This window comes from Apodemus sylvaticus, chromosome 23 (assembly GCF_947179515.1).
Source record: "Apodemus sylvaticus chromosome 23, mApoSyl1.1, whole genome shotgun sequence".
Taxonomy (NCBI): Eukaryota; Metazoa; Chordata; class Mammalia; order Rodentia; family Muridae; genus Apodemus; species Apodemus sylvaticus.
The window spans coordinates 19,443,457-19,466,911 of NC_067494.1; the positions used below are offsets into that span (position 1 = coordinate 19,443,457).

The following is a 23,455-nucleotide window of genomic DNA, read 5'->3' on the forward strand; positions in this document are numbered from 1 at the left end:
CAGTAACTACTTCTGTTGCGAGCTTCATGTGTAAGAAGGAAATCTCTTCCTTAAGATGACGAAGTTTCAGAAGATTTTGGGGTCCAGGGTGAATGTTCTGCTCCATCTGTCCCAGGCCACCATTCAGCTGGCACTGACAATTTGTTTCTCTCAGCCAGTGCCACTCCTGGCTGTTGCCCCACCCTCTCTGCCCCTGAAGATTCTCAGGGGCAGAAGCTAGCTCAGGATTTGGGAGGGGGAGGATTTCAGTTGCTGGTGCATGCTAACATGTGATTTTATTTGGAAAACATAAACAAACTGTGAGAAGTAGATAAAGAGGGTAGATGTGTAGAGAACACACTAACTGGGGCAAAGGGAGCTGAAGTTGTCAACACCAAAGCTACCCCGGCCAGGAGACAGCCTCGGCAGCCTAGAGTGAGCCACTGGGACCTGTTGGTCACCCAGCCCGAACCACGGAGCACAAAACATTTGCATGTCTGTGGCAGCAAGAGTCAAGGTCCAAAGGTGGATCCGGGCAGGAAGTGGAAGCCAGGGACAGAGGCTCCCAGGTTTGAGTCCTTACATTTTAGGGCCCATCATTTATTCACAGGCCATCGGGATGTCCCAGGCACGGTGCTCGGAGCTCAAGTGTAGCCTTTGCAATGCCCCTGGCACTGTGTTAATTGAAGGCAGAGCCCAGGCTGGCCCTGGAGTGTCCACAGGTGTGTGCGCTGGGCTGGCGGCGATCTGGTGGGACTGCAGGCGGCAGGAGGCACAGGCACGCCCACCCTGGCGTTCAGCCCGGGGCGAGCCCGAGCTCTGCAGCCCGGGTGACCCGGCAGGTCGGGGCGGTGCGCTCTGAGTCACCGAAATCAAGGTGTGGCCGGAGCGCCGCTCCCCCGCCGCCAGCCCGGGGGGCCGCGTCTTCGCGGGAGCCGCCTCTTCCTTTAGTCGCGGTGTCGCCGCTCGCAGGACCACTCTCCCCGCCGCCGCCGCTCCCGCCCCGCGTTCCTCCGCTCCGCGCCCGCCCGCCGCCACCGACGACATGCTGCGCTGCGGCCTGGCCTGCGAGCGCTGCAGGTGGATCCTGCCCCTGCTGCTGCTCAGCGCCATCGCCTTCGACATCATCGCGCTGTCCGGCCGCGGCTGGCTGCAGTCTAGCAACCACCTCCAGACGTCGTCGCTTTGGTGGAGGTGTTTCGATGAGGGCGGCGGCAGCGGCTCCTACGACGATGGCTGCCAGAGCCTCATGGAGTATGGTGAGTGGCCGCCGCCTCCGGGAAGCCCTTGGGGGCCTGTGTTGTGGTAGCAGCTGGGGCTGGTTTTAAAGTGGTCAGGGGTAGTGGCTGTTTCAGAGTCCGCTTAGAGTTCAAACTTCAGAAACAGCCGTTTTGGGTGACCCAAATCAGGCTCAAACCTGAAAGAGACTAGTCCAACTCATTTAAAACTAAGTTTCTTAGTTACCTGTGCAAGCTGATGTCAGCCACTGCAAAGTAAGTATAAAAATAAAAGATCTGCCAGGGTGAATTCACTTCATTTCCTCTAACAAACTTTTTTTTTTTTTTTTTTTTTTTTTTTTAGTCTTATGAGAAAGTCCTTCCAGGCCTAGCGGGAGCAGTTATGATTCCGATAGATATTTCAGTATCTTAGCTGTGAAGCTGTTTCATGTTCACTCCTGTTCTGGGGAGTGGCTTTAGTTGACTGTTAGGGAAGTTTATCTGAATCTGATTTAAAATCGGAGAAGTAAACACTTCATTGAAGTGGCGCTGGCACTTTTAACACAGTGCAGGAGAACTCCATTTGCCTGTGCCAGGGAGAGGCCCCAAGTAGTTGGTTTACAAGTCAGTAGTAGTCTTTGAAAACAAAAACAAAAACGAGCATTTTCTTCCCCCAAGCACATGTCCCTCTTGTTTAGAATAGAGACAGTGCTGACTAGAGTGTGTAGGGGCAAGGGAGTGATGAACTATAACCAGGGCAGGCTTTACTGATCAGCTTGGCCCCTTTAAAGGAAGCAAGTTACCTTTTTTCTAGTTTAATCATAACTTGATTCTTTTCCTGAGGCACCCAGGGCTTCTGCCAGGTGCTGTTTGGTTTGGGTTCTGGGCCCCTTATCAGCTCTTTATCAGCTTTTTCTCCTTGGAGGAACTTCCCCATACTGGGAGACTGGTAATAAAAAACGGAGAAGAATGCAGATGTTCCTGCTTTCTTTAAGGCCTGTGCTCTCCCTAAAAACAGACACAAATGCTTGGCTTACAGAACTTTCTATTGATTTGAGTCTTTTGGGTTCTTACAGGCACTGTGTTGCTTTGGAATAACCTAGCTGTTTTCTTAAAATGCATTTCAAACTCGGTCTTTCAGGGGACGTAAGAGGTATGCTCCTAGGTTTTTAAAATAGACTTTGGTAATTATATTTCACGCCAAGGCTGATACGGACCCAAAGACTACTCAGTAGCAGAAGTCAGCTTGCAGAGGCAGGCTCAGCATTCTTGCTGGGACATGATTTGGCCTGCGGGGGCCTCTTGTGAAACACACACAATACCACTTCCAGGTTTCTTGCCTTGTAAGGTAAGCTCATCTTTTAGGGTGTGCCTGCTCTAACCTCGGGCTGGTGCCTTACTGTGTGAAAGAACAGGAAAGGGCAAGTTTTGTTTCTAGGGCGTTTCTTTAACCACGAGTCTAAAGCATCAGCTTTTCCTCATCCCACCGTTTCAAATCACTGTAGAAATCAGCCCTGGGAAACCTCCGTTTTCCAAATGAATCTTGGAAACTTATTACTTTCAGGATGCAGTGCCTGGTTCTCAGCTGACCAGGGATAGGGGTTAAAAGCTATTTAACACCTCAGGGGAGGTATTCCTATCTCCTTCACAGAGGTAATTAAGTTCCCATAATGTGGTAGACAGCTCTTGCTCCACACCCGGACACACATCACCAATGGAAGATTGGCCTTAGTGTCTGTCTGGAAGGAGCCAGAAGCCATGGAGCCATCTGTGATGTCCCCATGTCCTCATCATTATAGACCGGGATGAGTTAAAAAAGCTTCTCATTCTGCGCACTCTGTGTTGACCGACCATTAGTGCACTACACAACTGCAAACAAATGGCGCGTTCTACACTTTAGGGTGAGGGTCTCAGCAGGCGAGAACTCCGTAGATCTCCAGAACGCTATAATAGGGCCCTGCTAAAAACAGTATGCTTGCATGAGCTCACACAGTATGGAATGTGTGTGCTCACACAATGCAGGAGCTCTGTCTTGTATGGCAAGGATCAAGGGAGATAGGTTTGTTTAAACCACACCAACATACAGGACTGAGCATGTGTGCCTCTTCCTCTACAATGTTTCTCCATGATCCTTGAAAATAATCTTTATTTGAAGCTATTAACAACGCAAAACTTTCATGACAAAGTGTTTGATGATTGCGTTTTGCTGACTGATATTCATAACATGAATACATTTATTTCAGTAGTAGGTACCACCATTCTTGGCAATGGTGACCATAACACTAAATAATATGCATATTTTATGAAGGTCAATAATTTCTTAGGAATAAATAAATGTATTCTTCACTATTCTTGTTAAAATTTTAAGAAGTCTGGATTACATAGTCATCTCATTTATTTTCCTACATAAATAAGTAAATGAGCCAAGTTAGACCCTGAGTGAGGGTGGCAACTTAACATTTTTCTTAGCAAAGACTTGCTTGAACATTTGGCTTATCTTAGTCGAGAAGAAAGTGAGAATCTAGATTTGCAATTGAAGTGATCATTCAAAATTCTCCTATGAGCCAAACACAGCATTGCACTTCTGTGTGTGTGTGTGTGTGTGTGTGTATACACACACACACACACACGTGCGCGTGCACATACTGCTTCTGCAATGCTAGGACCATCTTTTCCTGTTTAGAGAATATTGTGACAGGGAGGTATTTTAAGCTTCAACTGCACAGACTTCAGATCCCAGGCAGGCTCTGGCATGTCAGGGTGGAGGATATAGGGGTGAGGTATGCCCTGGAAGAAGGAGGAGGAGGAGGAGGAGGAGGAGGAGGAGGAGGAGGAGGAGGAGGAGGGCCTTGGAAAGTCAGCCTCTGGAATTTATCTCTGAAGCACAGAACCTCAGTTTTACCAAATACATCCCTTAAATCCCTTAGTATGCACACAGTATTTTTCTGATATGTAAACTCTAGGCATTGAGCCCATGGTGCAGGATAGCCTACTGTCTCTTTGTTCCTGTAGCTCCCAGAGAACATCAGTGTCTTGGGAAGGACTTCACTTGGCTCTGGCCTAACAACACAGACCTCTGGGCATGCAGGATTAGAAAGGAATTCAGGTGCTAGAGTTCCAGTTTTCACCAAAGCCCCACAATTTGTATGTACAACCAAGCAGCTTCCTTTTACTTGAGGCCTTAATTCTTGTCCCGGACAATGCCATTTGGATACATGTATCCCTCCTATGTGGATGGAGAAGAAATGTGCCCCCTCCTATTCCTACTCTCCAGCATTCTTCCATCTGATAGATTTGAAATATTTGAGGGTCTGTTGACTGCAAAGGGGTGTAGTTTCCCATTCCTTATAGGAGTTCTGTAAAAATACAGTGGTACCGAGCCACCACCTGCTGGGCTTCAGGAGAGAGTGTCAAGTGTACGGATGCTCCAGCAGCTGGGATGCCTACTGCTCTCCTGTCATTTCCCTGATGGCCAGCCATTCCTTATTGCCTTCCAGGACTTCTGCAGGATGGTGGCTTGGCCCTGTATACAGTGCATTCTGTAGGTCTACTCTTAATCTTCCTCTGGAGTTTTGCTCCTCCAGAGTTACAAATCAACATCATGGGAAAGTCTCTGGGTACCACCCGAGTCTCAACCCAACCACGCTTAGAATCTTCAGAGTAACAAGTGTCCCAGGAACTGCAAGCAGGACACGTTTGGGGTGCTGTTTCCAAAAGCTTCCAAGTGAATGCCATACCCCAAGTGCGTACCCCATTGCTTTTATCTTCCCATTGAATATGCAAAGCAGTATTTTTTATATGTCATATTCACCCATGTTTACCTACTTATGTGTAAGGTTTTTTAGTTTCTAAAATATTCAGATTTTACTTCTTCCTATGAATGGCGTAAAGAACCTCACAGAAACAGTGCAGTAAACATCTGATCAGAACTCCACTCCTCTAGGTGGGCCTTTGATATTGCTCATCGGAGAATGGATGGTCTAGAAAGGGACCCCACTTCAGTTTCATGACACATTGGTGCCCACAGTGTCTTGAGCAATGGAATGGGCCACATAACAATGTTGGTCTGTTTGGTCCACATGTAAGCTCTAGGAAGAACATAGCAAGCCCATAGGAAAGCATTCATTTGGGAGGTGGGAAGGGAAATTAGTGAGTTTCCAAAACACTTATAGAGTAGGCTGTCAGCAATATTTTCCCTTTTTCTTATTTTTTTCCATAGCATAAACTTTACAAAGTAGTACCTAGAGACAAACTTAGGCCATACCTAGAATGCATACAGGAAACAGTAGGCTGCTCTCTCTATGAGGACAGCAAACACACAAATTTCTACCTTGTAACACTTGTCTGTCTCATTGAAGTCCTGCCTGATTTTGTTGTCTCAGTCTAGTGAATCTCCTCCACACAACTAGGAATGGTGGCAAAGCTTAGGTAGGGAGGAAGGACACACTTGTGCTCTGAACTGATAGAGATGAACTCTACCTGCAGATTGCCATGAGCCAGCAAAATCATGAAAAAGTAGCTTTAGGACACATTTTGAAAAATAGATGTTTTGGGCCTGGTGAGATGGCTCAGCGGTTAAGAACATTGACTGCTCTCCTGAAGGTCCTGAGTTCAAATCCCAGCAACCACATGGTGGCTCACAACCATCCGTAACGAGATCTGATGCTCTCTTCTGGTATGTCTAAAGACAGCTACAGTATACTTATATATAATAATAAATAAATCTTTAAAAAGAAAAAGAAAAAGAAAATGGATGTTTTTCCTCAGTGTTGGTAATTTGAATCATCATAGAATGTAAAATAGAAATAGTTCCCAGAGGCTTGTATATATTTATAGATCGTAAGCTCTCCGGCAACTGAGTGAGATCAAAAGGACCTGAAATACAAGTATTTTAGCTTAAAAAAATGTAAATAGTGAGAAAGTGATGCTAAAGCCTGTGTGATGAGCCGTCCTCTTCTCAGACTGTGCGAGGCCTCGAAGGCCCTGTTGAGACCTGATAAGGCCAGTCTCTCTGTCCCAAAATAAAACTGCTGCTGACCTGGGAAAACATGTTGTGCTGCTTGGGGAGGTCTGTCAGGTATCATCAGCCTCCATCTTTAAAACCATGCCAAGATTTCTGTCTAAATGATAGCTGGATGATTCAGTGTGGGTGTTGCCCAGCTGCAAGGAGCAGGTTTTACGTGTTCTGCCACCGGAGTGGCTTTTCTCAAGAGAAAATGTTGCTTCATTTTTCCATTTTGATTTTCTTTATACTCAGCATTTTAAGTAAACAAGACATCAGCTAACTGATTTAATAGGGAAAGTGCCCCAGGTGGTTCATTGCAAGTACGGATTTGCCTGATGGTAGGGAGACATGCACGTTAGGTTGCTATTTCTTTTATGTAATTCCTCGCACGTTCCTGAAATTAAGAGTGGGCTACACTTCAGCCAAATGTCAGAGAGAGAAGTCATGTCAGTAGCCTGTCTGAATTCATCTAATTCTCCCCAAATGAACAGGTAAAATGAATATGGACAGCAGTCTCACACAGAACTTTTAGTTGGACTTCCGAGACGATCTGTGATGATAGAAGTTCAGTTATTACAATACGTTCCTTGTTAGGAGATAAGTCTACTTCTCCTAAAAATTGCGTTTGAATTCTCCGTGTGCTTCTGTGGATTTGCCGCCTTTCAGACTTCATAGAGGGAAGCAAACATTTTGCTTTTCTGAATGTAATGGTTGGTTTTTCTTAAACTTACTGGTTGGCAGTAGCTACATAGACAGACAAACAAATAGACCACTTGATTTTAGGTCAAACACTGAAGATTTTGAGGGTAACACTGCTTCCATTTTATAGATCTTAATCATCTCCACTCTTACTCTCAGCCTTCAGCGTGCTTATAGAAGAGACACAAGGGGAGGAAAACAGAATATTACATTTTTGTTATGTACAGAGTCTAGAGTTAGTCACACACATTGGCACACACTACATGGAAACAAGAGAGACTGGAGGGAGGAGACAGAATCATGCCAGTGAATATGAGACGAGGCACGGGGATCATGTACCTTGTATGTGTACATGAGCATGAAAATATCACAGTGATGCCAGTTACTTGTGCTGGAACTAACGCAGATCCTTGGTATGCATTGAAGAACCACGAGGCTACTAACCATTGAGCTTCCTGGATCCGGCCTTCAAAGCCCTGATCCAGGAGACAGAAGAAGGGATAAGAATCTGTATTTTATGAAGTACCACTACTTGATATGACACTGTGGCCTATGGGCTATATCTGCTTAAGAAGATCTCTGATCAATTAAGTGTCTACCAAAGCACAGTCTTTTCTCATTTCAAAACTCCCTTACACCAAGGACAAGGCAAAAGGGAGCAAAGAGACATTAATTGTCTATTCTGGCTTTAGCATTAGTCATGTGTTTTCAAACCAAAATATTGTGCGAACCTCACTCTAAAATCTCTCACTGATCTGGCAAGCCGAGCAAGACTTGGTGGGAGGATCTGTAAGAACTGTACCTCTCCCTCCAATTGGGTGCAATCATGGAGCATCTACCTCCACCCTGGCCCCACCGCTGAGGGGGTCATTTGTAGGAAAACGTGGCATTTGAAGACATATAAACATGTCTGTTCTCCTTATTCATTTGTTATGCCCCAGTCAGTCATACACCCTGTGGGGAGCCCTGCGGGGCATGAGGAACATGGAGAAGGGTATGAATGGGAGCTTGCTTAGCCCACGGTTGTCTGTAGCAGATAAGGATAGGAAACTGGGCGATGGAAGTCTTTAGGGATGACTCCGAACCTTACCAGTGACGGATGGAGAGAAAATCTGAGATTATGGACAGAAGTTATTGGAACAGAAGAGAAACTTTTTGGACAGGAAGGGCTAGGGAGTTTACAAAGGATGATTTTCACATGGGGGTGCTTATCCTGACAGCTTGCAGCCAGGAGGAGACTGGTGTGAGGTTAGCCAGGGGCAGAGGCAGAGCCTTGTTGAGCTTTGGCTGCCTCTAAATGCCTTGCTTTCTCGGAGTCGTTGTTTGACTCTGAGCACTGAAATGACCAGGCATAATGTGAGCGCATTGTTAGCTGTGCTGTAGTTTTATAAGAAGGACCCAGTGAAGGGGCGCATAACCCACCTTTAAAATTCAACGAAGAGTGAAATAAGAGCATGCACAGATGAATGGACAAACAGAGCGTGGGAATACGTACAATAAAATTGCCAGGCAGCAAAAAAGAATGAGGTGCTAATTTATGTTATAGAATGGTTCATCTTTCAAAAATACTTCCTTTGGTGAAAGAAGCCGGTCCTACCAGGTCACAGAGTGTAGGACACCATTAGTGTGGAATATCTAGAATACACAAATTAGGAAGACAGACTAGTGGTTGCCAGAACCTGGGATGGGGATGGTGAGGGACAGAACGGCTACAGATGGAATGGGATTCCTTGGGGAAGGATGGAAATATTCTGGACTTGTTAATGGCGATGGTCACATAGCTCTCTGAATATAGCACGGCCAACACAAAACCAACACCCAACTATGAGATCACAAACTTGTAGTAGATGTACTTCATGACTTATAAGTTAGAGCTTTTTAAACTTATGCGTTGGATTCAAACAGGCTAGAAAGCAAACTAAGTGTTTTCCATCTCTGTGTACCCTCACTTCTAAGCTAGAAATGAGGATGGCGTGAGCCACAAGAGTTGAACTAAGGAGTTGGTGCACATCCTGATGTTAATTGCTAGTTCTGAAGGCTGGCGTGGATGTGAAGAGGTGAGGAGGCCACACAGATGGAAGGACACAGATCTAGCTCAGCCCATGTAGGTCTTCAAACCTAGAAGTCGATCTGCCTCATGCCAGTTCTTTTTACAGTCAATAATGAACTCTTGTGAAATAAATTTTGAATGCAACCAGACGTTGATATAAACTAAGTAACAATCCTTTTAAAGAAGAAGCATTTCTGTTAGAGTGTGTAATTTGAATTGTTCAGTAGGAAGAGTGTTTATTATGGCCATGTATATTCAAATCTGAGTTTCTAAAATGGATCTTTTTATGTGACAATGGAGCCACGAAGCTAAACTTACATTCATTTTTTGTTTGTTTGTTTTTGTTTTTTGGATTTGGTTTTTTCGAGACAGGGTTTCTCTGTGTAGCCTTGGCTATCCTGGAACTCACTCTGTAGACCAGGCTGGCCTCGAACTCAGAGATCCACCTGCCTCTGCCTCCCAGAGTGCTGGGATTACAGGCGTGCACCACCACCACCCGGCAGAACTTACATTTTAGAGATGTGAACATTTGCCACCAAATGCAGGGGGGTACAAAACACTATAATAATATTTTCTATGTGAGTCTCCAAGTCTTCCCTTGAAGTGTGAAGTTACTTAAATATTCTTAACCCTTCCCAAAGTAAAACCAAATCCTTCCTTTCTGCCCAAACTCTTTCCTGATGGAAAAGGTCACATACAATTTGATTAGCAGTTTTAGACTTGGCATGTGTGCCTTACAAATGTCGTTGTCTCTGCCCTGTAGCGTGGGGACGAGCAGCGGCTGCCACGCTCTTCTGTGGCTTCATCATCCTGGTCATCTGCTTCATCCTCTCTTTCTTCGCCCTGTGTGGACCCCAGATGCTTGTTTTCCTGAGAGTTATCGGAGGCCTCCTCGCACTGGCTGGTAAGACCGAGTGGCATCAGATCTTCATCTGTGCTTTCAGTGGGCCTGGGTAGAATGTTCGACTCCATCTCGATGGAAGACCTTATGATTTGTCCTTGGAAGTGGGTCACCAAGTGCAAAAGTACCAGAGGAGATAGGTGTTTTAGGAATCTGGTCCCTTTACCTCCATGCCTTAGATGTTCTTCTGTTCTCTCAATTCAAGTGGCAAGAGTTGTCCTCTATATGTTTCTTTCTTAAGTATCCCCGTCCACTCAAACCTGCCCCAGAGACTAGTGATGTATCTGTCCTAGAAGCACAGTGACATTCCTGGTCTCCTATAAGCTCCATGCTGGCTGAAGGGACCTGAATATCCCCAAATGATTTTACTTGTTGAAGGAGTTTTGTGATCTGGTGATAAGGTGGGCTAGGGAGGAGCCAGACTTAGAATCTGCAACATAGATCCTATACTAGGTAGGTGAAATCTGCAGCATAGAGCCTGTGCCAAGAAGGTGACTCAGTCCTAGGTGATGTGAAGACAGATACATGTAGGTAGACAAAGCTCAGAGTACACTTTTGTTAATAGAATGCAAGATCTTGGGATAGGAGTAAGGACTATCTGAAGTTTCTGGCAAATACCTGTCAAAGTGACATGGTCCCAGTTACCAGTTAGATTTAGAAGTGAAACTGAGTCACTAGAGAGATCTCTCAAACAGTCTTCTTCAAGAGGACCCAGGTTCAATTCCCAGCACCCACATGTTGGATCACAACCTTTTGCTACTCTACTTCCAGAGAATCCAAGCCTTTTTATGGTTTCCACAACGCTGCATGCATGTGGTACACAGGTAGCCATGCAGGCAAAATCCCTATAAAAAATAAAATACATAATATTATTTTTAAAAAAACAGCGCAGGGGAAACAGGACGGAACTCCAGCCATGAACTCAGGGAAAAAATCTGTATACTTAGTGTTGGTCCTAGGCCCGATGTCCTGTGACTACATGGGTCCCATAAAGTCAAGTTTGAGGCAGGAGAATTATTATTCAGGTCTATGTTATGAGAGGAAGGAATGGAGGGAAAGAAGGAGCAGGAGGGGGAGGGGGATAAAGAAGGGAAGAAAGAAGATGGGAGGAAGGAAAAGAACAGGAAGGAGAGGAGGGAGAGAAGGAGGAAGGGAGATAGGAAACTAGTGTTTATCTGTAGAACTCTAGAAACAAGTTAAGATTGTGAAATAGCAGTGAGGACAAGCAATGGTTTAGCCAAACTAGATACTCGAACCATGCAGAATGATTTCCCACGAGCTCCCTATGTGAATTCAGTGATCTGTTTCACATGGTAGCCAGTCCTCTAGCTTGGCTCATGATAGGCTAGATTCCTCTATCCCTTTTTTAGAGGGATTATCATTAAAGGGAGAAGCGTTGGGAATGGGGAGATTGCTAGGTATGCCCTGGATGCCTGGAATGAACACCATGACTGAGTGCAGCTTGAGGGGGAAAGGATTTTATTGCACCTTGCAAGTTAAGAGACCATCAGAAAGTGATGCCAAAGCAGCAGTGCAAACAGGAACCAGAGGCAGGCACTTAGGCAAACGTGGATGAACACTGCTGACTGGTTTGCTCAGTGCTCAGATTGCTTTCTTACACAACCCAAGACCCCATGAGTGGTGTTGTCCACAGTGGCCTTTCCACTCCAATCGTAAATGAAGAAAATGCCTTAAAACATGCTCATGGGCCAGTCTGATGAAGGTGTTTCTTGAGTCAAGGTCACCTCCACTCCCAGAAGACTTTAGCTTGTGTTAAGTTGCCAAACACTAATCAGCACACTCTGCCTTCATTCTTGTATTTGTTCATTTGAGCTTCACACTGTGAGTTTATTTATTTTTTCTTCCCTTTAGCTGTATTCCAGATCATCTCTCTGGTAATCTATCCCGTGAAGTACACCCAAACCTTCAGGCTTCATGATAACCCTGCTGTTAACTACATCTATAACTGGGCCTATGGCTTCGGTTGGGCAGCCACCATCATCTTGATTGGCTGTTCCTTCTTCTTCTGCTGCCTCCCTAACTACGAGGATGACCTTCTGGGTACTGCCAAGCCCAGGTACTTCTACCCTCCTGCCTAAGGCGGGACGAAGACCCTGAGACCAGCCTGCTGCAAGATGGATCTGAGGAGGAAACTGTTTTCCAAGGAACCTATGTTTGGGCGATTTTCATATGATCAGAAAAGCTAGAATAAATGCTAAAGAAAATTCTTCATAAGTAGTGTTAAGTTTCATGTCCTGTGTATGTCTCTTGTGGAGTTAAAAAGACTTGTTTCTGTTTGCTAAGTGTATGCTAATTTTTCCTTACATCAATTCTATATCGTTTAAGCTTCATTTGTTAAAGAATGTGCCTGTCAAACTCGATAAGGTAGAAATGCAATGGCTTCTCATTTAATAATCTGATGGCACTTTTTTTTTCCCACATAGAATGGCTTGTTTCCACTAAGGGTTACCGAGAAGGAAAGCTTCTGGCAAAATTTCAGTGACCAAATATTCTGAAATCAATGTTTAAATGTTTCTGAGTTTTTAGTTAGCATGAAGAAGCAGAATGACTTCCTTAGTGAGTTTCGCTTGTGAGAATTTTTAGTCAGAGTTTCTAACAAACTATTGTTTTGCCAAGCTTTGTGCTGACTTTCTCTGACGTGTGGGGAAGTGTTCTAACATGGCCAAGGTTACAATGGTCAGGCTGCTGTCACTACTGAAATGCTAAGAAAAATTTTCCTCTTTTAACGTAGTTTAGAGGGGCATGGTGTGGGAAGAAGCCATATTAGCAAATCTGTACAGTTTTGTGTGTATACACGTTTAGAACCAGCGTAGACTGGATGGGAGGATGGACTAGGCCTAATTTCTCCTGATGACAGGTGGGTGTGAAGAGATCAGGTAGGAAGTCACAGGAGGGTCACTGCTGTAACTGCAGGGCCTTGCAGACATCCTAGGAGAAGAAGACATGTCAACACCTCCTTTCAGCCTTAACTGAAATCTATTCATGGACAGCTAGAATAGATTTTAACTGTAACAGAAACCTAAATATAATTAAAAACCTGGTCTTCCTTGGGAAACAAGACTTAAAATATCTGTATAATACATCCAAGCAGAAAATTTGGGAATGAGTTTCTCTGAATACATATCAGAAGGACTACTATTATTTTTTCTTACCATTTATACTTACCTAATGGAAACGAGCTTATTTTAAATATTAGAACACTATTTTGTAAGTTGCAGGAAAGACAGTTGCAGTTTTCATTACCAGCTTCCCCCAATAAACCAGATGTTCAAATCCTGTGCCTGCTTCGTAGTTTTGTTGTTGTTGATAATTTTCCATTCTGTGTGGGGAATTAAAAGTACTTTCAGTGCTAGAATGGCTGCCTTCCAAGAAGTCCAACAAGCAGCTGACTGACAGGTGCAGATACTTATACCCAACCAATGGGCTGGAGTCTGGGACCCCTGTGACTAAATTAGGGAAAGGAGGAGAGTGACTCCATAGGAAGACCAGCAGTCTCAACTAACCTGGACCCCTGCCCCCAAGAGCTCTCAGACTCTGAGCCACCAACCAGGCAGCATACACAAGCTGATATGAGGCCCCTGACACTTATACAGCAGAGGACTACCTGGTTTGGCCTCAGAGAGAGAAGCAGCACCTAACTCTTGAGAGACTTGAGGCCCCAGAGAATGGAGAGGCCTGGCAGGCTGGGGGAGGGGAGAACATTTTGGGTGAGGGGGAGAGGAAGGAGGATAAATAGAAATGGGATGAGGAGCTGTTGAGGGCAGACCAGGAGGGGGATAACCACTGGACTATAAAAAAAATAGATTAAAGATAGTTTTTTTAAAAAGTGCTTTCAATGGATCATAACATTAGATAAAACGAAGTTTCATTTTTCACTTTTAAGGGTCTTGGTTTTGTTTAGTTATTCATTCACGATTTTAAAAATTCATCCTTCAATGTTAATCTTGTATACTGTGGTATGTAAGTAAGGCACCGTCATAAACCTTGTATGTAGCTTTCATAGAACATGATTATATTACATTATTTATTTGGGTTTGTGTTAAAAATTGATCAGTTTGTTAAGCCTGAGCTCAGACAATTCAGAAGCCATGTGAAGTCACTATCCACCTGCCCAAACTTGTTTTGTCATTTCTCTGCATCATAGGTTTGGGTTAACCCTTCCCCTCATCTCAATTATAATTTTAAAAATGTATTAGTGAACTCTAAAAGTCTAATGTGGACTTCCTCCTCAAGGAGCAAGTGTCTACCAAGTTGTGCCAACAGTGACCGACTGAGATTTATTGCTGGCAGACTCAGATACCCAGGATTCATAGTGAACTCTAAAAGTCTAATGTGGACTTCCTCCTCAAGGAGCAAGTGTCTACCAAGCTGGGCCAGCAGTGACCAACTGAGATGTATTGCTAGCAGACTCAGATACCCAGGATTCATTTGTGTGGCTTAGCTGCAGTTTCATCTCTTTCTCCAGCCTTTCTTGTGGCATCCAGGGAGTGGAGATGGGAATCTTCACTTTGCTTCCCCTGACTACCTTCCCATTCAAGTTCCCCCATCATAGGCTGAAAGTTAGTTCTACCACAGTGCCTGTGAAGAGTGAGGCAGGACAGCAGACTGTCAGGCAGAAGGAGGGAGACATTTTCTCTTCCTTCTGGCTAGTTGGTAATGGTGGTAAATTTTATGCCTTTCATCTTCTGCCTTTTGATATATGAGGTAAGTATTTCATCATAATTGTAATATAGTATAGGTGATACTTCACACTATTTACTTTTGAATCTAACTCTTCTGTGACCGATTGGGAATTTGAAGTGGTAATCAGTGCTAAAATTCCCATCTGCCAAAAGATTGGTGTAGCTATTTCAAGAAAACAATGGATACAGAAATTAGGAAACTAAAGTCTTCTGTGCTGAGAATGACAGATTGCCGCTTGTTTCTCTAGAACAGGCACTTGATTTCTTCTTCCCTTCCTCCATCCATACTACAGTGTATTTTAGTGATAAACACTTTAGCTGAAATACAACTTGGAGGGGGCAGTTAGGTGATAGGACAGCAGCCTTTTGCCTGAAACACTAGAGAAAAAGACACACTAAGTGTCTTTACTTTCTCAATGTTCCATTTCTTGCATCCCTACCCAAGTGCACGTGCCTCCCCCCCCACCCCCCCACCCCCCCCACCCCCCCCCTACCCCCCCCCCCCCCCCCCCCCCCCGCCTCCAGGCCTCAGAAGTTCAGACTCCCCGTGACGGGTCTACCATAGTAAGCACAAGAAGTCCCAAGAAGTCTTGACTGACCTGACTGAAGAACTTGCTAGACACCAACAGTGCCTTGCCTGAGGTTTCTCAGGGCGGAGCTGAGGTAGTGTTTAGTTGGCTAATTGTCTTGAGTCCCCACCCTTTAAATAATCAGTGTTATGTTCTCAAACAATTATCTCATACAGAAATTGTGAGTAGCCAGATGTGCTAAGTGCCACTTGCTATTGAATGTGAGGAAGAGCTGATATGTTGACGTCCTTTACTTTCCACACAGGTGGCTGTACATGGTGATTACTTCTAGCTCTAGACCTATATGCTATGAAAAGAACGGTCATTAAATCCCATAGGAGAACAGAATCCCAGTGACTCAATCAGACTTGGCCTCCACTGAGTTGCTGAGAGATTCCTATGAGTTTAGTAAATCAACATGTTGAGAGCCCGCCTTCCTTTCCTAGGCTGTTCTGGAAGGCCTAGGTGGGTCTGTCCCCAATCTGGCTCTTGCTGGCTCTGCAGGCATGGGTGGGCCAGTTCTCAATGGTGTTAGTGTCCTCATCTGTATAAGGTAGTAACCCTCTTTGTTCCACAATTCTATTCTGGGGCCTTGTGCAATTACCATTGAGTACATTTACTCAACTGTTCTAGGGAATGGGAAAAAGGCTAAAGTAAAGGTATATCTTTGGGTGCTTTGTTTCAAATACTTTTCATGGGTAGATAGAATAGTTAAAATCACATTATTATGGTGACGGGATTTTTTATTTGTTTAATTAAAAAAATAAAAGATCATTTATTAAGATGAAAATTTGTGACTATGTGCTCTATCAAGAGTCTAAATAACCCTAAAGCTGAGGGGAGATGTTATTTGTACTCTAGAAAATGTTGGGTTCAGGTGCTGGAGTGGAACAATTTAGTGCATTTCTTCTAGAAGAACAGGGAAGGACTGAGGGAGCTAAAGGAGGCATGACCCCATAGGAAGAACAACCCCAGGGAGCTGCCAGAGACTGGGCCACCAACCAACCAGCACACACTGCTCTGAGGCCCCAGGCACATATTTATGGAGGACTGACAGGACTGACATCTGACCTCAGGGGAGAATATGCGGCTAGTCCTTGGGAGACTTGAGGCCTCAGGGAAAGGTGATACCTGGTGTGTGTGTGGAGGCACTCAGAGGCAGGCGAGGGGGAGGAGAAGGAATGGAGTGAGGAAGGGGGAGGGGGATTTGAAGGAGAAAGGGGGCAACGTTTTTTTAAAACTTTGTTTTAAAAAGCAAAACAGTAAATCAGTATTAATAATCCATAATGAGAAGGCTCTGCTAGCTGGCCATAAATTTTTATCAAATTTCTAGATGATGAAACATGAGTAACATCATTGTTCACAGCAGCCAACGCATGCAAGAAACTCATGTGTATTGTGAAGCAACAGCTTTGCCTCTTGGTGAACACCAACGAGGTGCCAGGTGGCAAGTTTGGAGATGAGGTGACTGAATGGGGGTGGGGTAGAATGGAAAGGGGGAAGGGAGGATAGAGAGCAAGTGGTAAGTGGATTAGTTAGGGGTCTGTCCTTCCAGACATCAGTTAGTTGACCTGCCCAACACCCACTCCAAATTCTCAGAGTGGGTGGGACAGCAGGCTCCGGGTGTTTTTCTCTAGGTAAAAACCCAAAGATACAATCAGGCTAATTAGCATGCTCTGTCCTAAGGACTTCCACAAACTAATTATAAATCTCACTTGACTGTTGGGGTTTTGTCTAAGCTCCACCCCACAGCTACCTGGCAATAGCCAGGTATGCCCCGCCCCAGAGATCTGGCCCACTATAAGAGGGGCTACTTGCCCCTCCTCTCTCTCTTTTGCTCTCAGCTCTCCCATACTCTCTCACCTCTCCGCCCCTGGGGCTCTCCCCACCCCACGTGGTCATGGCCGGCCTCCTCTCTCTCTCTCTCTCTCTCTCTCTCTCTCTCTCTCTCTCTCTCTCCCTCTCTCTACCTCTCTCTCTCTACCACTAACTCCCATCCCCTATTCTGAATAAACTCTATTCTATACCATGTCTGTGTGTGTGTGTGTGGTCTCTCAGGGGCAGAGGTGCCCAGGCAAGGGCCCGCCTGGACACCTTCCCCCACGCCGCCTAGCCACACTCACCTAACCACCTATACTCTCACCTAACCCCTCATCATCCTGCTGAATCCTTCATCCAGAAGTAACCCTGAATCCTTCATTGGTGCGTGGAGCTATCTGGTCTAGCGTGCCTCATTGCGGTTCACGGTTCCACCTCGGCCCGCGGCCCGGCGTCCGGAGTGCGCACGTGTGACCCGGTCAGCAGCAGCAGCCACAGAAATCAACGCAGAAACCAACACTGACCCTATCATTAGACTACTTTTTTCTTATCCATTCAGAGAAGAAATGGAAGCATGCAAATTTGTGAATGTTGGGATCATAAAAAGATAAAGAGGTGTGGGGGAGGTGTAGGGGAAGGGGGTGGGTCCCTCACTGAGGCATCCCTTCCCCCTGAGGGACCAGCCACACAACGGTATAGCACAGAATAGAGTTTATTCAGGGCATGTGGAGGGGAGTTAAGAGGGTAGTAGAGGCTGAGAAAGGCAGAGAGAGAGAGAGAGAGTAGAGAAGTAGAGGCCGGCCATGACCACATGGAGAGAGGGGGGAAGGGAGGAGAGCCCAAGGAGGCAAGAGAATAAGAGAGGGGGGAGGGGCCGAGCATCCCCTTTTTACAGCGGGGGGCCAGCCCTATCTGGCTATTGACAAGTAATGGTGGGGAGGGGCATAGCTGGCTGTTGCCAGGTAACTGTGGAGTGGAGCTTAGACAAAATCCTAACACAGATAGCTATCAAACATCAGCAATGATAGGAATAATACACAGGTAGGGTGTGCTTGGGCAGTGTTTAGTAGGGCAGGACACAGAATTAGCATTGTGGACAGACAGACCAACCTAACTCTCCTCCCGGTGCACTCCACTTCACGCTGCAAGGAGGAGTCTGCCTTGCTCGAGTGTTTGGAGACATGATAAAGAGTGAAGATGGCAGGGATCAAAAGTATAAATGACTAGGTCTGCGTGGTAGCTGGTTCTTTTAGAAACGGTGTGAATGTGAACTGTACAGCAGCTAAAGACACTGAAGGATGTGTATATAAATAAACGGCGCATCCACGACCTAGACCTGTATGCCCCACTACTGCATTAGAGAAAGCTCGCTTGCTTTAGGATGAGTCTTCATTGGACCGCCTTCCAGAGCACTCGTCTGTAATTGGACCATATGAGTCATCAGCTCTTGAAGGCTTACACATATAAGCTCCTCTGTGATTGGACCATGTGAGTCATCGCTCTGATGCCTTCTACTTATAAGCCCTTTTTCAGACCATCCCATGGGTGTGGTTGAAACTGGTGCAGCATTTTGATCTGGGAAGTCTGCTGACGAAGGCCCATACAGCTCCACTAAAACTTTCTGAATTATATGACTCAGGTGTGGGGAAAGACAGCCAAAAAGGGAAATTAAATGGCACTCAAACTCAGTCAAGTTGACAATCGTCCTCATTTTCTTTATAGCAATAATGATAAAACTCACGAGAGAAGGAGAGAGCAAGAGAGGAGATAGAGAGAGGGAGGGGGAGAGGGAAAGAGGGATGGAGGGAGGGAGGGAGAGAGAGAGAGAACATTTGAAGATAATTCTCTTGTAAAGAGCAACAATAACTCACCGTGTAATTCTAATAGATGGTTATACAATAAATAGTTTGCCAGCCAGTTTTTCCAGTACAAAGATTCGTGATAATTAAGCAACTATTAGTAACTACTTTTGACTAAGTTGCTTTTATGAAGGAACACTTACTTAAAATAGAAATTCTGAACTTAATTGCTGAAAGTAAATTTGGGGGTGAGGCTTTCAAAGCAATTTCTGCACGCAAATCTGATTTCAGGGGGTTCTCTTCTCTCTATTCTAGGAGAGAGTCTTACGGTGAATTTTTTTTTCCGTGAAAAATCTGTTTCCATAGGCTACCTTGCAAAATTTCTAAAGTCAAACAACATTTTAATGCCCAAGAAATTGCTCAAGAAAAGAAAAGAAACAAAAACAGAACAAAACAAAACCCATAAAATATAAACAACAACAAAACCAAACTTCATCGAATTTCATGCATATACAAATGATTAAAGCAAAACTAGCACATTTAAGAAGTGCTGATATTTGCTGTATCATTGGACTAATAACCACCTTTGAAGATATCTAGGTATCAAAAGTTGGATACAACAAGGTAAGATATGTCAGTATTATAAAACAAAGTCTTGGTATTTCTTAAATAAGAACAAATGTCTTTTCCCCACTCTGGGAGAATAGTTCATTAGCCACAGAGGGCCAATGACTTGGCCTTACCTGGAATAACACTTTTGGTAAAATTTAAGGAAAGGTTATCATTCCTCTGGGCCAATGCAGCCATCCACTAAGAATATCTGTGTCTGGAGTCTAAATGCCTTATACCCAGCTGTTCAGCCCCACCAGGGCAGCCAGACACTGCAAGGAAAGTGTCCCGACTCCAAAGAGAAACCTCCCTAGGGGTAGAAGTTACTGGGATCACATTATGAAATTTGTCAAGCTTTCTTCCGTCTCTACTTACAGTCTCTTCTTGTCTCTTCCCAAATTCTCTGTGAGCCCAAAGACATTGACATGAGGGTTAGGCATGAGAGTGAACAAACCTCTTTCATTCCACAGTTCTAAATTCAAACTCATCACAAATGGAAATAGGGATAGAGTCAGAACTTGTCCTTTGCCCTTTGGACAAATGATGCAGGAATTCAGGGAAAAGTACCCTTGAAAAGAAGGAAGAAAGGAAAAAGGGTAAGGAAACTGGGCTTTGCGGTATAGGCATATAATCCCAACTACTTGGAAGACTGAAGCAGGAGGGTTGCATATTCAAAGCAACCTGGGCTGCAGAGTGGGTACAAGCCAACCAGGATAACTTATCAAGACGCTGTCTTAAAATCAATCCACCTCCACCACCACCACAACCATCACCATTATCATGATGAAAGGACTAGGGGTTCAGTGGCAGATTACCTGCCTAGCACACCTTAGGCTTGAGATATTATGAAAAGGAGAAAAACGAAGAAAGGCACACCGTGTGGGGACACCTCCATTTCCAGTGCCGCCCCAGTATGGTTGAGCTGAAAATGCTAATATAAAACACCCAGGGGCAACTGGCTGGTGGTTTCCTCAGGGCTCTGGTGGTGTCCCTGAGCCTCTCTGGATGATTGCCTCTTTTACTTTTGCACCGTGGGGTTCTCTTCTGCCACATGAGGCTGAGCTGCTGACAACAGCCTGCCTCCAACTCTGCTGTCTCGGTTTGGCTCAGCGGGTGTGGTACTGAGCTCTGTGTTTCACTCGCAGTCTTCCATACTTAGAACAAGCTTCTAATTCTAAAGTGGTCTAACTCGAGGGCTACTTTTAAGGAAGGAGAGATGGGAGTGTGTGAGGGGAGCTCTCTGCGTTCTCACCAAGACAGATGATTCTATAGTCTGACAGCAGGTTATCCAGAGAGCCATTGCTGGGGCCCGTATTTATTTTAGTAACAGAAGCACAATCTTTCCTCTCCACGTAGGTGTCAGTGAGCCGTCCCAGCATGAGGTAGGACTGGCAGGCAGGGCAGGTGGACAAAGTCTGTGTCTGAACTTCTAAAGCAGTGTCTCTTGAAACAATGTTGGCATAGATTTAAGAAGCTTCACCAATGATAATCTCAAAGAATGTCCATGTGGCCTAAATCCACCTGATAAGTAGATAATTAGTCATTGGCATAAACTGATGGAAATCATTTTCTTTTGGATACGACAAATGCTCACAAGGTATATAGTCATAACCTATTATTTTCAGTATGAGAAGAAATATCAGACTTTCTTTTCTTTAGAGGAATAAATACCCAAAACTCTACCCCAATCCATAATCTATGCTCATAGATGTTACTAAAAAGGACTCAGTGGTAAGCAGTAAGATACCAGGAACGTCTACCACTTTTACCATCATGGTATTTCTTCACTGTGCTGTATGTCAGCCCTGTTTCCTAGGACACACTACGTAGATACATTATTGTTCTCATTTTAGAGCTAGGGACATCGTGGCTTTCAATGAGGCTGTTACTTAAAACCAGGCAGGTATGATTACAAATGTGATTATTTAACCTCTTCCCTGACACTTTTGCAAAATAAGTGTACAAAAAAAAGATTTAAAGGTTTTGGAATTATTTTTTTAATTATACAAACTTTAGAGCTGTTAATACAGGCATAAAAGCAACACAGACAGGCCTGTTAGAACAGGTCCGTAACTCTTGCTACTTACAAGGCCTACATAAGAAAAGTGCTAGTTCCAATCTACCCAGGCTACAGAGAGAGCTAAGGGCCAGTCTGGGTAACTTTATGAAGACCCTGTCTCAAAATTAACAACAACAACAACAACAATAACAGTAACAATACCCATTATTAATTAATGGAGGTTCCTCAGTTTCAACACTGCTCAGTGCTGTGTTCCACTTACCCACTCATTCAGGACTAAAATGAAGTCTAAGACATCAAGAAGTTCCGTTACCTGCACATACCTTTTTATGATTGTTAATAATAATGTAGGAACATTCCCAAGAAAGCTCGTGCTGATTGATTTGGGAGCTTTTCCTAAGGAAGTTTAAACAAAGGGCAACCAGGCCAACAGCATGGGAGAAGAATAAGTCCATGTTTGTAGTCAGATGGCTGCTGTGGACCACCAGAGTCCTACGGCTGCTGATGCAGTGTAGGATGCAGCTCAAACTTGCTCTGCTGAAACAGAGAGCCGGCTTGTACACACCTGGCTTCTGTCCTTCACTGCCAAGCTTAGCTCTTTGGAGATTTATTCCAGCATGCTTTGGTTGCCTTGGGTTCATACAGGCTGAGTAAGTTGCCCTGAGTTCAGCTGAAGCCCTCAGGGCAAGAGGCAGAAAGACATCTAGGGTTGGAAGTTGCAAGGGTGTTCAGAAACCATTTTCTTGGGCTTCAGGTGACATCATATGAGGGTATGGTGACATCTCAGCATGAGGGCAATGTGATGGTCTGGGCCCTCAACCACTTCTGGCTTTGCTATGGTTATCTCTGCCCCACACTGAGTAGCTCCTGGTTCCGAAACAGTTAAGAGTTCATATTCTCTAACATACAATTTAAAAAGGAAAGTCTGTGAAAACAACTGTGAAAGCCCCACAGCCACAGCTGTACCCCGTTTTTAATTGATCTTCTTTGTAACAGAATCTATACCCCCTGGTGATTAACAAAGTCAGTTAATCCGAGGTAATAATTAACTCTGCCAGCCTGCTGGTGTTTTGGGAGACACCCCAAATGACCAGAGGCAGCAGCTATACCTCAGTGGAACCCTAATTATGTTATTATATCTCCTTATTAAACTAGTTTGATTGTTTGTTTGTTCATATCTATGCATTTATTTCTTTTTTTTTCAGTTGTTGTTGTAGTTCTGGCAACCAAACTCGGGCCTGTGGATGGTATGCAATCACTCTAGTATTGAGCTACATCTTTGGCTCTGGTTAAAATATTTCTATTATCCTTGGGCACCTAGACTTCTAATTCTGACAGAAATTTCTATTAGAGGAAGGCTATGCCTCCTGCCCTCAAAGACACCGGGGATATGATACATGAGGCCAATCCCACAGCTCCAAGTCGGTTTCCATGAGCCAATGAAGAGGCTATTTTACTGCTTTGCCTATTTGATAGCCCACAAGAGACACAACATGAACAGAGCTGGACTCCCACAGTACTGTGTCCACCATCACACCCCAGCTCCTGTCATTTAAGGAATTATATAGTATCAATCACGCGGGAACTCTTGAAGTCCTTCTGTAGCAGGATTGTCCCTGTCCAACTAATTTAATTATTAGTACGACAAGAAGCCTGTGATTGGACAGGGAAAAGGGTTGCAGAGACAGGGATCTACAGAGGAGAAGAGGAGGAGGAAAATGGAGGACGAACAGGATGATTCCGATTCCACGTGGCTTTAAATAGCCACAGGTCGCTATAATATCATATAGGGATAAAATAATTGGGATAACTCGTCTAATATAGGTCAGCAGCTTGTATCATTATCAATTGGCTCTGAAATTATTGTGTGGACATCTTGTGAAGTGAGAATTCATTGATATATAAATCTGACTGATTAATTATAAGCCTCGAGTGTTTTGGTTTTACCGGGTTACTGGAAATTGTGACAGCTAACTTCAAGGTGGGTGGCCATTGCATGGGGCTGCTGTAGAAGCACCCTACCAAGGGAACTTAGGGAGTGGAGACATCTGGGGAGCTCCAGGCCAGAGAGTCTGAGAAGAGAAGA

The 23,455-nt window shown here is 44.7% G+C and overlaps 1 protein-coding gene across 1 annotated transcript; it reads left to right on the top strand.

The window, feature by feature from the left end:
• Nucleotides 1-828: 828 nt before the first annotated feature.
• Nucleotides 829-12,286, top strand: Perp (p53 apoptosis effector related to PMP22). The gene is made up of 3 exons (XM_052169840.1): nucleotides 829-1,238; nucleotides 9,714-9,854; nucleotides 11,724-12,286. The coding sequence occupies exons 1-3, from the start codon at nucleotides 1,025-1,027 to the stop codon at nucleotides 11,948-11,950; spliced, it is 582 nt and encodes a 193-aa protein (XP_052025800.1). The 5' UTR covers nucleotides 829-1,024; the 3' UTR covers nucleotides 11,951-12,286.
• The last annotated feature ends 11,169 nt before the right edge of the window (nucleotides 12,287-23,455 follow it).